The 14,075-nt window shown below is 44.6% G+C and overlaps 1 protein-coding gene across 3 annotated transcripts in view; it reads left to right on the top strand.

Moving 5' to 3' along the window:
* ATP9A (ATPase phospholipid transporting 9A (putative)) overlaps window positions 1-14,075 on the top strand; it is a 168,288-nt gene that overhangs the window by 55,962 nt on the left and 98,251 nt on the right. For all 3 annotated transcript variants that reach the window (XM_015148777.3, XM_077951996.1, XM_077951997.1), the window contains exons 5-7: window positions 9,266-9,324; window positions 10,582-10,633; window positions 12,603-12,697. In XM_015148777.3, coding sequence (XP_015004263.3) covers window positions 9,266-9,324; window positions 10,582-10,633; window positions 12,603-12,697 — 206 coding nt within the window. The remainder of the gene's footprint in view (window positions 1-9,265; window positions 9,325-10,581; window positions 10,634-12,602; window positions 12,698-14,075) is intronic.

Raw genomic sequence — 14,075 nt, 5'->3', positions numbered from 1 at the left:
GCTGGGATGTGAACCCAGGCTTGTTTGCATGTAAAACCTTAGCCTTTAAATCAAGGTACCTACTATGTGCCAGAAGCTGAGCTCAGCACTTTGGCATATAATATCTGAACAGTTGCTATAGTGTTCAGCCTTAATACATGTGCTACAGAGGTGCTTTTAAGATCTGAGTCATTTTAAAACACATCTCTGAGTCCAAAGAAACATATCAATCTAGCCTCTTCATTGTCAGATGGACAAACTGGTGAAAACCACATGGGGTAGTGCTTTTGGATAAACAAGCATCCTTTTCCTCCTACTTAAAATTCACATTTAAACGTCAGAGACTTAAGAGCATTTCTTAGACCTTTATGAATTTTTATGGTTTTAATTATAGAGCTGTCTTCCTAAATTAATAGCATTCCGTGGCACTGGAAATAAAGCCAGAAAGGAGAAGATCTTGGAGATGTAGCAGATCCAGCAAAACTTAGTTTTGTTACTCGGGAGAATTGGGTTGGACTGGAAAAAAATAATTAGTGAAGGAATTATTTCTCTTTGTACTTGCCTTCCCCAAACCAAAAGTTTAATGGGGGTGGGGGGTTGCCTCGATTATCACAGGTGGTGAGGGAAATGGGATTTGCATTTTCACAAGATGAATTCCATGGGTATTCATACCAGGAATGCTTTCCCAGACTAACTTGTGATCAAGGGCTAAATGAAGCAGGCAGATAATTAGCCTTGAAAGAAGTGCAAACAGAGGCATAATTAACACAATTGCTGATGCTTCTTTCCTGCTGGGGACATCTGGGCAGGCTGACCGTAAGTCATAAGCCAAAGGTCTACGCTCTTTTGCGTATCTTCAGCTTTCTCCTACATATGTGGTATAAAAAATCGATCTGATAGCTTTCCTTTTCCAGTTCTTTCTAGATAGTTAAGCGATGCCCTCTGCTCACTCTTTCTCATTTACAGAATCACTTGTAACCTCAAGGATCTCACCTCCATTTGAGGATATATTTTTTCAGTGTAGCACAAAACCCATGTACCATTATCTAGGATTGCAATTAATGTGACTTAAATTTCAAGACCTAAGAATGCACGTTTTTCTTTTTTGGAGTTGTATGTCATTGGGGTTAATCAGAAGGTATAATAATGTAGGAAAGGTACATTAATTAACGGGGAGTTGTTTAGCTAATAATTAACTAAATTGAAACTCTACGTTCCTAAACACAAGTACTACTTATGTTTCAAAGTATAAACTCTGTCCAGACATGGGAGAACATTAAGATATGCGTTATGATTTTTTTTAAAGAAGAGAATTGTATTGATAGACTTTTCAATGTTACTGCAGCAAAACTGCTGCAAAGATCCTTCACTAAGGACCTCAAAGACAATTCAGTGAACAAAGAACTCCCTTCCCAAATTTCCCTTGTCTAAGATTCAGAGCATCAGCAGCTATGAATGAGTCTTATTTATAACAGATTTTGGCGAATACTTTTTCATACTGCCTGATGCAGATATAGAGTGTGTTTTTTTTTTTTTTTTTTTTTTGAGATGGAGTTTCGCTCTTGTTGCCCAGGCTAGAGTGTAATGGTGAGATCTCAGCTGACTGCAACCTCCGCCTCCCAGGTTCAAGCGATTCTCCTGCCTCAGCCTCCCGAGTAGCTGGGATTACAGGCATGCGCCACCATGCCCGGCTAATTTTGTATTTTTAGTAGAGATGGTATTTCTCCATGTCAGTCAGGCTGGTCTCGAACTCCCGACCACAGGTGACCCACCTGCCTCAGCCTCCCAAAGTGCTGGGATTACATGCCTGAGCCACTGTACCCAGCTTATATATAAAGTTATTCAAGATCCACAAAGTTCAAATTTTCCTTTCAGAGAACTCAATTTCATTTTATTACAAGTAATTGGTGAACTGATCTATTGTTTAATTAAAAAAAAAAAAACACCAAAAACTCAAACTTGCAAATTGCGCTGTTATTCCCAAAAGGTACTTCCCCCCTGTAAGGGTGTTCGTCTGCTTCATCATTTCTGGGCACCATAAACCGGCAAGACCATTTATATATTTTAAAAGCCACTGTTGGGTATAAACTCGTTACATTTAAACTGCAGCCTTTTTTTTCTAAGTTCCCACTATTTAAACAAAAGCCCCAGGAAGTGCTGGTGATTATTTATAATAATCCTTTCAACTCTTTGCCTGTTTTCAAATAACAGTCTTTTCTTTGGCTTTGGGGAAGGCAGACAACTCTATTTGAATATGAAAATTTCAACTTTAAACCTCTGAACTCTGCTGGGTCTGCAGAGGCGTTTTAATGTCAACCCCAGGAAATGTACACATGAAGCAGAATTTACAACTCATCACTGTCACAGTTAGATTAGAGTGTGAGTTAAAGAGTAATACATTAACCAGAGTTAGTGCATGGAGATTGTTGTTAGAGATCTACAAAAGCAATCAATGTCCTGCATGAACAATGAAAAATACAAGTATAGTTGGAGGTGTTCAGGGTCAAAAAATAGGCCCACACATACTAGTGCCCTGGAATTTATTTAAAAAAATTTTTTTGGTAGGCTGTTCTGCAGTTTGACTGAATTGTCATTTGCTTGTTTCGACTCAAGGGAAACATCTGGTTTCTCCCTGCAATGTAGACAAACTGCTCTTATTCTGAAGCTGTCATCCATGAAAGGCATGGTTTGGGCTCAATAGGTTTGCTTATGAAAGGCTTGGGGTCCATCGCTACAGAAATAAACAGCTCTAATAATTGGAAGTTTGTTCCCCGTTATAAACTCTGATTGAGAGACGACTTGGGTGAAGTGGCGAAAGCTGAAAGGGATAGATTTATTAGAAGACTTTTAATGATTTAGGATGTGGCAGGCAGCGAATTTTCTGCTTAACTTTTGCAAAAATCTCTTACCTTTTGTAGAATTTCTGCGAATGCATTAAAAAATCTTAGAGCCTTGATTTTGGAGATGGGGTGTTACAGGAAAAGTTCAGAGTTCTGTGGCCTTGGTTCTTAGGAGAGGGCCAGGTTTTCCTGCACACTTTATAAAGAAGGTATTATTGGGAGTTTTTACTAGCCTTCTGGACCAGTTACATAATTTGTGGGACCCAGTGAAAAGTAAAAATGGTGCGGGGGGGGGAGGGGCTTGTTCAAAAATTATTAAGATCAGATGGTTAGATCTTGAGTTAAAAAAAAAAAAAAACTGACAATTTTAAGACATTAATGGTAAAGCATCGTCCAAGCTGGGAGCCCTGTGTATTGGTCCTTTTTCTATCTTAGGAGTCTCTGGGGAAGATGAGACCAAAACAGAACAATGACAAAAAACCAAGGAGCGCTTGGGAAGTGTGCCAGCCGGAGGCGCGCTGGGAGGGCATTTTCTTCCCTGCCAGATCAACTGTAGGGAGGGTTCCTGCCCTTTTTTGAGATTGGTAATAATTGCTATCAATGTGCTGTTTTTTCTTTCTCCTGTTACTTTGTTAGGACATAGGAGCCTTTCTGTCAGTTTGCTTCTGTGTATCCTGTTCTTCCCCTTTTTTGCAACAATGTAGAAGACTCAGAACAGTGGTTGATGTGAGGTTAGAAATCATGTGTTTGAGCCCTTTCTACACCCTTACCAATTTTTTCATTCTGGGAGTCAGTTCTAACCACTGAATGCCCAGTGATTCCTCACTTCTAACTTTGGTCTCTCTTTTCTCTTCCTCTTTCTCTCTACCAACTTGAGAGCTCCTTAGAGGGGGACGTTTTAGTCAAATACTGACAGCCAAGCCTAGGGCCTGGCTGGTGGAAAACTCCCAGTAAATATGGGAATGTAAATAACAGTATCTGCTTTTTTAAATCTCTTTTCTTCTTGGTGCTTTTTCTCCTTTTCATTCTGGTTTTGTATTTTCTCTCATTACATGCACACACACTCACACACACACACACACACGCACACATACCATGCCCAGCATGAAGGCCCAAACCATATAGATATTTAATTTAACTTTTTTTTTTTTTTTTTTTGAGACGGAGTCTCGCACTGTCGCCCTGAGTACAGTGGCACTGGAGTACAGTGGCACGATCTTGGCTCACTGCAACCTCCTCCACCTTCCAGGTTCAAGCGATTCTCCTGCCTCAGCCTCACAAGTAGCTGGGATTACAGGCGCCTGTCACCATGCCTGGCTAATTTTTTGTATTTTTAGTAGAGACCTGGTTTCACTAAGTTAGCCAGCTGGTCTCGAATGCCTGACCTCATGATCCACCCGCCTCGGCCTCCCAAAGTGCTGGGATTACAGGCGTGAGCCACTGCGCCCAGCCTAATTAACTTTTTTGAAAAATAGAGACAGGGTTTTGCCATGCTGCGCAGGCTGGTCTCAAACTCCTGGGCTCAAGCAATCCACCCACCTCGGCCTCCCAAAGTGCTAGGATTGGGAGCTACTGTGCCCAGCCAAACTACATATTTTTGATCACCAAAAGAAAAGGCAACATGGGGCAAGAAGTCCAAATTGACAGCACTCTGCAGTGGCTCAACAGAAGGGGAGAGTCTGGGAATCTGTGTTTGTTCAAGCTGGAGATCCGAGGCTCATTCCCCCAAAACACTGAAATGCTAATGAATGACCGTGGGTAAAAAACCCAAGTGACCTCACGATGGTGCGATGGTGTGGCTCCTGCTTCCTCCCTTAGAGGAGGAGCAAGAGCCCTGTTGGCTGACGGACAGTCGGGTACAGTAGGTGTGTTTGCGTGAAGGATTGGTCTGCTGGGGTTACTCAGAAACTGCTCTGCAAACACAGAGGATTAAAGGGGTTTTTGTTGAGGCAGAACAGATGGACAGAGAGAGGCAGAGTTCAAATGAATGGATCGTAAATCAGGACTCACTTGCAGAAGGGAAAAATCTGGGTCTGGTCACTAAAAAATTTGAGCTAATTTTAATTATTATTATTTTTTCTTATTAGGAAAGCAACCTTATGCTTAATGGAAAAATAATTCATGTGAAAAATTTGGAAAATAAATGTGCCAGAGAAAGCCCTGCTGATTCTTTCAGGAGAATCTCCCTGAGTTTGTCCTCTGTCCTGCTAACATACACACATGTACATAGGTGATTATTATTTAATAAGAATGAACACATATACTCTTCTTTGAGTTAGATTTTAAGAGGGAACCTGTGACTAGAGCTTGAAGATGTGAACCCAGGCGTGATCATTTGGGACAGGCCAGCAACATCAATTTTAGTAATAAAACCAAAGACAATGTGTAAATTTATGTTTGGGAAAGTTGGGACAAGCTCAAGTGAAGGAAAAGTTCATTGGCGCTGAGGGCCACGTTGAATTTACGGTCTTCCTTCAAGTCATACCTTCCTGAGCTCCCAGAAAAATGATGCGTCTGTGTCTATTTTTCCTTTTGCCCCCTTGTGGAGCAAGAAGATTGGTTCAGGCCATGAAATTGTACTGCCAATGAGACCCTCTCTTTACCCATTTCTCTCTTTCTTCCTCTCTCTTTTTTCTTTTTTTTTTTTGAGACAGAGTTTCGCTCTTGTTGCCCAGGTTGGAGTGCAGTGGTGCAAACTGGGCTCACTGCAACCTCCACCTCCCGGGTTCAAGCAATACTCCTGCCTCAGCGCTCCCGAGTAGCTGGGATTATAGGTGTGCGCTACCACATCCAGCTAATTTTGTATTTAGTAGAGATGGGGTTTCTCCATGTTGGTCAGGCTGGTCTCAAACTCCTGACCTCTGGTGATCTGCCCGCCTCGGCCTCCCAAAGTATTGGGATTAGAGGCGTGAGCCACTGTGCCCGGCCCTCTCTCTCTCTCTCTTTTTTTTTTTTTTTTTGAGGCAGCGTCTTGTTCTTTTTCCCAGGCTGCAGTGCAGTGGCACAATCTCAGCTCACAGCAGCGTTGGTTGCCTGGGATCAAGCATTCCTCCTACCTCAGTCTCCTGAGTAGCTGGGACTACAGGCACACGTCACCACACCTGGCTAATTTTTTGTGTTTGCTGTAGAGATAGGGTCTTGCCATGTTGCCCAGGCTGGTCTTGAACTAATAGGCTCAAGCGATCCACCTGTCTCAGCCTCCCAAAGTGCTGAGATTATAGGTGTGAGTCACTGCATCTGGCCCATTTCTAGTCATCTAATTGGATGTTTTCCAGTCTCTCTGTAAATATATTGACCAAAGCCCAAGACATAATGAAACGAGGCCAGTGGGTCTCTCTCTAGCAGGTCAGCTCCGGTCATTGGATTGAGTTTAGCATCACATTTTATGAAAATGAGGTGCCATTAGATGCTAGATGCTCACTTACGGTGAGATACTCACAGTAGGAGAGTCCAGAAGTCTTACCAGCAATTGAGGGTTGGTCTAGCTCGCCATCGTTAGTTGAGTGCTTTCTAGAAGTCAGTAGTGTTGACTGGGCACAGTGGCTCATGCCTGTAATCCCAGCAATTTGGGAGGCTGAGGTGGGTGGATCACAAGGTCAGGACTTCGAGAACAGCCTGGCCAATATGGTGAAGCCCCGTCTCTACTAAAACTTACAAAAATTAGCCAGACGTGGTGGTAGGCGCCTGTAGTCCCAGCTACTCGGGAGGCTGAAGGCAGAAGAATTGCTTGAACGTGGGAGGTGGAGGTTGCAGTGAGCCGAGATCACGCCACTGCACTCCAGCCTGGGCGACAGAGTGAGACTCTGTCTAAGAAAAAAAAAAAAAAAAAAAAGAAGTCAGTAGTGTTTGTATCAGACCTTTTGATGCCAATTCTACTAATTGTTTAATGACAAGATTTAATGACATACAAAAATTAGTTAAAATCAAATCTTATGGAACCGATTAAAGAGAGTTGTTTCAATAGGAGAACATTGGAATCCTCTGAAAAATCTCCATGGTAGTGAAATCCTTAAAAAACAAATGATATTAAATTATGTTAAAATGTAAAATATGTGAGACACTAAAAATCTAGAGTTGTGCACTTAGATTATTTCATGTCTTTAAGCTCTTTTTTTTAAATTTTGAGATGGAGTTTTGTCTGGAATGCAAGGGTGAGATCTTGGCTCACTGCAACCTCCACCTCCGGGTTCAAGCGATTCTCCTGCCTCAGTAGCTGAGATTACACGTGCCTGCCACCATGCATGGCTAATTTTTGTATTTTTAGTAGAGACTGGATTTCACCATGTTGGCCAGGCTGGTCTTGAACTCCTGACCTCAGGTGATCCACCCGCCTTGGCCTCCCAAAGTGCTGGGATTATGAGCCCATACACTGTGGTGCCCAGGCTGTAATTACTTTTTACCTCTCTCTTAGCTGAACATTTGTAAGTTACATGGGCTTGTTACAAGATATCAGTATCACAAAGATTTTGGGGTGTTGCTCCCTGTATGTGAATTTAACCTATCACCAGAATACATTCTCTCTTCCTCTCTGGACTCACTCACAGCATGTGGGGTCACCTGGCCCCAACTGGCCCCTTCCACTTTCATCTCTTGCTGTTGCCTGCTTTCCTGATGCTTCGCGTCTTGCTGAAAGAGTTCTAGCCTTTGGCTGTGTGCATGCTGTTAGCTATTCACCTGTCCCACTTTCTCACATCTCAGGGTGCCTGTCGTCTGTTACTGGAAGCACAGTGTCCTTCGGCTAATTCTGGCCTCAACTCTCCCACAGAGAGTTTGTTGACAGCCATCCCTCTGATCCTCCAACCCCCTTCATCCATTATTTGTTTATTGCCTCCTCCCCTCCACTGGAATTGGGTCTCATGTATCCCCAGCCCTTAGAACCCCTGGCATACAGCAGATGTTCAGTAAATGCTGCCTGGGTGTTGAGTGAATAATCAAGTGCCTTCTGTGTACTGGGCGCTGCTCTAGGTACTTCTTACGAGGTGAAATTTCCCTCCTTCCCGCTCTCTCAGTACACGGGGTGCACTGCCAGCGTTTCGCAGGCTGTTTTGCACTAACAGCATCTGTCTGGCTGTCTTGCTTGCCAGATTTTTGGTTGACAACCAAAGGCTGTGGGCCCAGTTCAGCTCTGCGTTTGGTTTTGTATGGCCCGAGAGCTGAGGATGTTTCTTATGTTTTAAAACGTAAAATATACATGTACAAAAGACTATGAGCCTTTTTAGGGGGATCAGTAGTTGGGAGGGTGGAAGACATGGCTCTTGGCCACAGGACGTAAACTATTGACTCTCTGGTTCTTTGCAGAATCATTGTGTCAGCTCCTCTCCTAGGCTAGGAGCTCTCTGAGAATATGGGGACTGTCTTCATCCTTGGTTCCCCAGGACACAGACCTCAGTCGTGTTTATTTATTTATTTATTTTTTTGAGACGGGGTCTCACTGTTGCCCAGGCTGGAGTGACATGATCACAGCTCACTGCAGCCTCTATTTCCTGGGCACAAGCGATCCTCCCACACCTCAGCCTCCCGACTAGCCGGGACTACAGGCATGTACCACCACACCCAGCTAATTTTTATATTTTTGGTAGAGACAGGGTTTTGACATGTGGCCAGGCTGGTTTTGAACTCCTGGGCTCAAGCCATCTGCCTGCTTCGGCCTTCCAAAGTCCTGGGATTACCGATGTGAGCCGCTGTGCCTGGCCCAGCCATGTTTTTTGGGTTGAATGGAACTCACTGCTTTTCTTCTGTACTCTGGAGTCAGATGCAGGTGTGAATCCCAGCACTGGCCTGTTCTAACTCTGAGACTTTGGGGGAAGGGGGAACATCCTGAGTCTCCTTTCCTCATCTGAAAGCTGGGGATGGAACTACCTTCTTCTGAGGGCTATTGTGAAGATTAAGTGAAACGTCAAAGTCTGTACAGGGCTGAGCACAGAATTAGCATTTAATGTTAGCTTTTACTGCTTAAACATCCAGCAAAATTATACAGTCTGATCATAATCCTATCAATCAAAGCATGTAGCAATTATCAATTAAAAAGTAAATCAGTCCTTTGGAATTAGTTAGCTGCTTTCTTTTCGGTGGTGTTGAAAATTAAGACATTTTTCCCCCCAGTACTTTGCATCGAAGTCACTGTTAAGTGGTGTTGAAAATTAAGACTTTTTTCCCCCAGTACTTTCCATCTAAGTCACTCTTAAGGCAAATAAATGGTCTTTCACGAAGGGCTCGAGCTATTCCAGTGCTCTGTGAAGTGGGCATTTTTGTCTGCAGCGGCCTCTGCAGTGGTTGAGCCCTTTCCTGGAGAGGCAGGAGATAATGGTGCTGGAGTCGGTGGCAGCCGCGGGTGGGAGCATGTACTTCTGGGTGTGCTGTGTGTTTGCAGGCTGGGCACTCTGTAAAGACATGTTGAAATGAAATGAATTAAGATGGTGATGTATCTTGAACCTGTTGCGTTGCAGGCACAGTGAAGGTGAAGAGTTCTAACATCCAAGTTGGAGACCTTATCATCGTTGAAAAGGTGAGCAGGATCTGGAAGCTTGTGTGTGAATACCACTTCATGGGTCCTAACGTGTCATTTGTGTATCTGGTAGACGAAGTGAAGGATGCATTTTGGGATTCTATCCAAAAACTTTGCCTCGGGAGAAAAATCTCCTGTGAGACACACACACACACACACACACACAAATATTTTTTCAAGGTTTATATGTGTTGGTTAGCCAGAAATCCTGCTTACAAACACAAGTACAAGTTTTGATTTCCTGTTCAATGTGCTTATTATTTTGGGATAAAAAAAATATAATAAAATCTTTCCTAGAAGTCTACTTACTATATAGACACTTAAAATATTTATAAAATTTACCTTTTGAGCCATTTTAGCTTGTATTTCCCAACTTAACCATTGTGCTTGTTTTTTATTTTATGGGGAGCAGGGGTTAAGTGTAACCTGAGAACAGTAAAAAGACCAAAAATACATTTTAAAAAATAGCTGTGTCAGTGTGTTTGTTACTTTAGCAAACACTCATATCTTTTTCTAGTGTGTATATTTGGAAGGTATTGGATTTTGGGGGGTGGCTCTGGAGAGGCTTGGAATAATATTTGATTAGAAAAGGGTTGTGTCTTAACTTGTTTCTGTAGAAATTGAGCTATGCTCTTTTAAAAGGATTAAATCCAAGAACTCAAAGCTGCTTTGAGGTAAAGTGAAACTCTTTTGGGTGGTAGCTCAGAAGAACCACACAAACCCCCTCTATGTTATCACATACTTTTCTGTTCATAATTAAATGGGGGCTGCTGGCTCCCCCCGCTTCCCCCAGTGTTTTTGAGAATGGCTTTTGTTGCTGCTTACTACTTTCCTTCCTTATTAAAATCCACTAAAAGCCAAACATCAAGCTGGGAAGTTGGTAGATGCAGAAAGCGTGAGCGCAGGGTCTGTCTTGAGTCTCAGCAGACAGCCTGGAAGAGAGCCAGCTGGGGAGGCAGACTTTCGGGATTTTGGGAGGTAATGGTTGAATTCGCCAGAAAACTAGAAGCTCTCTTTCCAAGATAAGATTTTGATAGGGGATTAGTAAAGTAGCAGCAGTGTGCAAGGTTTTTCAGATTCAAAATAAATCCCCAAATCTGTCTTTGACAAAGGCAGAAACTTAAAAGAGGCTGTGAGTTTCAGTGCCCCCTCCCCACAACCCAAGGAGGGGTTGGGGGTGGAGGCGGAAACCCTCCCTCCCCCCACCCGGCACATGGTCATTCATTCACAGTAACAGTCTTTCTTTTCATAACACAGAACCAGCGGGTCCCTGCCGACATGATCTTCCTGAGGACATCAGAAAAAAACGGTAAACATCTGAGATCAATTTGGAAAATAACCATTAACCTTTCAGTGGTAATTTGGTAAAATAATCATTTGAAAATGTCACAAAGTAGATTATCATTTTGGAGCCATGGAGGCAAATCAAAAGCATCTTTTTCAATAGACCGTTCTTTTTAAACAGTGTTGTTGGTGTTTAAAAGTCCATAGATTTTGGTCATTAAAAAATACAGTTTGTGGAACACCGGCTGACTCACAGCTGGTCAAGTCACGCATACAGTGGCCTTGGGTTTCCTCTCCGGGCTGTGTTAAGCTCAGCCTCAGGAGCTGGGACGAGGAAGTGTCTCTAACATGTAGAAGTAAACAGAAATCCTCTCTCTTCTAAGCTGATACCAGCAGATGTGTCATGAGTGGGGGCAGTATAGAAACTGGGGAGAGGGGGCTGTCTTTTCTGCCCTTTGTTCATGAGTCGGGGACCTTGCCCATAGCACTTATTGATTTATTTATTGTAGCCTGAGTTTGCGGGCTGGGAATCTCTGAAGTCTCCTACAAGGCCTTTCACTCCTTGCAGTTGTTCCCTAGGGTGGCAGCTACCATTGCCTGCCCACCCTATCAGTCTACTAAAATTGCCTTAATTTTTTTTTTTTTTTTCTTGAGACCGGGTCTTGCTCTGTCGCCCAGGCTGGAATGCGGTGGTATGATCTCAGCTTACTGCAACCTCTGCCTCCTGGGTTCAAGCCATTCTCCTGCCTCAGCCTCCCGTGCACCAACATGCCTGGCTAATTTTTATATTTTTGGTAGGGATGGGGTTTCACCGTGTTGGCCAGGCTGGTCTTGAACTCCTGACCTCAAGTGATCCATCAGCCTCCCAAAGTGCTGGAATTACAGGTGTGAGCCACCACGACCGGCCAAAATGGCCTTGATTTTAATTTTTGTTATTTAAGCTGTTCTGAGGAAATAAGGCTGTTTTTCTCTTACCTGGCATGATTGGAGGTTTCTGAACACGTGAAAAATTTACATTCGTATTCCTTTGAGGACGCTGCAACGTATTTCATTATTAATGGAATTAAAGTACAAGTAAAATTATATACTGATATGTAATCAGGACAGGAGGTAAAAGGCACTAGATTAAAACAGTCTTTGAAAAACTACGGCTTTGTCTTCAAATTTGTTCTTGTGTTCTATTTAGTGAAAACAGAGCATTATGGAGTTATCAGGGCCCCTGACATGCTCTTTTTTTCTTAAAAAAAAAAACAAAAAAACCAAAACTATGTGTGTTCTACGTTAATAGTTCTCAAAGACTGAACTGCAGTGTCGTGAATGGGGTGTGTTCTGTATCTGATGGAGTGTACAGCTGACTACTTGCATGGATCTGTATGTCAGACTGAAAGATACACCTCTGAAATGTGCCAGCCCGTAATGACCTCGTGCTTGCCTGGATTGATCGGTGCTGTTCTGAGCTCTATGCACGAATCACCCCTGCAGGGTCAGGACTGTCCCTATCTCCACTTTTACAGACGAGGAAACTGAGGCTCAGAGAGGATAGGCAACTATCAGGGCACAAAGCTAGTATGTGGCAGAGCCTGGACCTGCACTCAGGTGGTTTGGGTCCTGAGAAGGTGCTGGCGATGCCTGGCCAGACAGCTAGGAATGCTGGTCACCCTGTGCTGGTCCCCGTTCTATCTCTCCACTGAAACTCTACAGCAAGATTGTGAGGTCTACGTTTCTCCACATTTTACAGACACTGGAGCTTAACAAGGCCAAGAAACTAGCCTGGGATCTCACTGAGAGAGAGTAGTGGAGTGAGGGTTTGAACTCTGAGCTTTCTGATCCCAGAGCTTATTTTGGAAGAAGTGGGAGTTACGATATGTATTTTCCCTTGTGGTCGCTGGCCATTGGTTGGCTGTTTTTACAAGGACCAGAGCAGACGCTGCCCAGAGCTGCTGAGGGAAGGGTGCTTGAGGTGCAGGTGACAGCACCCGACTTCCTTCCCACAGGGTCGTGCTTCTTGCGGACGGATCAGCTGGATGGGGAGACGGACTGGAAGCTGCGGCTTCCCGTGGCCTGCACGCAGAGGCTCCCCACGGCTGCCGTGAGTAGCTTTCCCTGCAGAAGCCCATGCTGGCAACCTGTCTTAGCAGGGTCCTCGAACTCAGTGCCTTGGGGGCCAGGAATGGGACGGCAGCTGTGAAGTGGGGCGGTTGGGGGAGCGTGGGGTCCTGGAGAGCCCCTGGGATTAGTTGGCTTCCCTGATGTGGCCAGGCCAAAAGCAGATCCTGAGGGTAGGCAGTGCGCTGTCCCGTGGGAAGCTGAAAACCGTAAGGAGCCTTGCCCATGTGCCTCACCAGAATTTAAAGGGTAAGCCAGAGCATGTCACTGCTCTGCTCAAAACCTACGAAGGTAGGCCAGGCTCGGCGGCATGCACCTGTAGTCCCAGCTCCTCGAGAGGCTGAGTCAGGAGGATTGTTTAAGCCCATGGGTTCGATGCTTTAGTGAGCTGTCATTGTCCCTGGGAATAGCAACTGCACTCCAGCCTGGGCAGCATAGTGAGACCTGTGTCTAATAAAAGTAATAATCATAAAATAAAAAAAAAAAACCCTCCAAAGATTTCTCATCTTACTGAGAATCAGTTCTGCGGTGCTTGCTGTCATCTTCAGGTCCTTCCCATTTGTCTCTCTGCTGAGGCTGTGACCTCAGTGCCTGGCCTTCTCTCCTCTGCCTGCCAGCCTGTCGGGTCTGTCATTCTGTCCCTGGATGTTTACTGTTGCCATTTCCTCCACCGGGAGCCCTCTGATCTCTGGCGAGTCTGCCTGGCAGGTCATCTCCACGCTCCACTGAGCTTTTGCTCACGAGTCTCCTTATCGGAGAGGCTCTTTCTGCCCTCCTCTCCCTGCATCCCCACTTCACTCACTTCCAGGCAGCGTCCCTGTGAGTGGGCTCTGCCTGTTGTATTCTCTGCCGCATCCCCAGTGTGCATGGCGGGGTGCCGGCCCTGGCTGAGAGGATGGCCGCAGTAGTTGGTCAAGTGTCACTTAAGTGCCCGGTGACTGGCGTGCCCCACCGTGGTCTGGAAGGATGAAGTGGAACACAGAAGCTTCCCCTGTCCTCACGTCACATGTATCGAAGCCACTCCTTACTGTGTCCCCTGAGGGAGGAGGATAGGTCCACGTCTTGGTGGGACTGACATAACAAGAAATGTAGCCACCCTATGAATGATTTTTCATGGCTAATACAAAGTGAAATAGCACCATTATTACTGTTAATTTTAAACCAGGAATTTTATTTTATTATTTATTTATGAGACGGACTCTTATTCTGTTGCCCAGGGTGGAGTACAGTGGCGTGATCTTGGCTCACTGCAACTTCCACCTCCTGGGTTCAAGCAATTTTCCTGCCTCAGCCTCCCGAGTAGCTGGGATTACAGGCGCCCGCCACCGCACCTGGCTAATATTTGTATTTTTAGTAGAGGC

The sequence above is a fragment of the Macaca mulatta genome, chromosome 10, assembly GCF_049350105.2.
Source record: "Macaca mulatta isolate MMU2019108-1 chromosome 10, T2T-MMU8v2.0, whole genome shotgun sequence".
Classification (NCBI taxonomy): domain Eukaryota; kingdom Metazoa; phylum Chordata; class Mammalia; order Primates; family Cercopithecidae; genus Macaca; species Macaca mulatta.
Note: the sequence above shows the minus strand (reverse complement) of the source record. Positions and strands in the feature narration are given on the sequence as shown.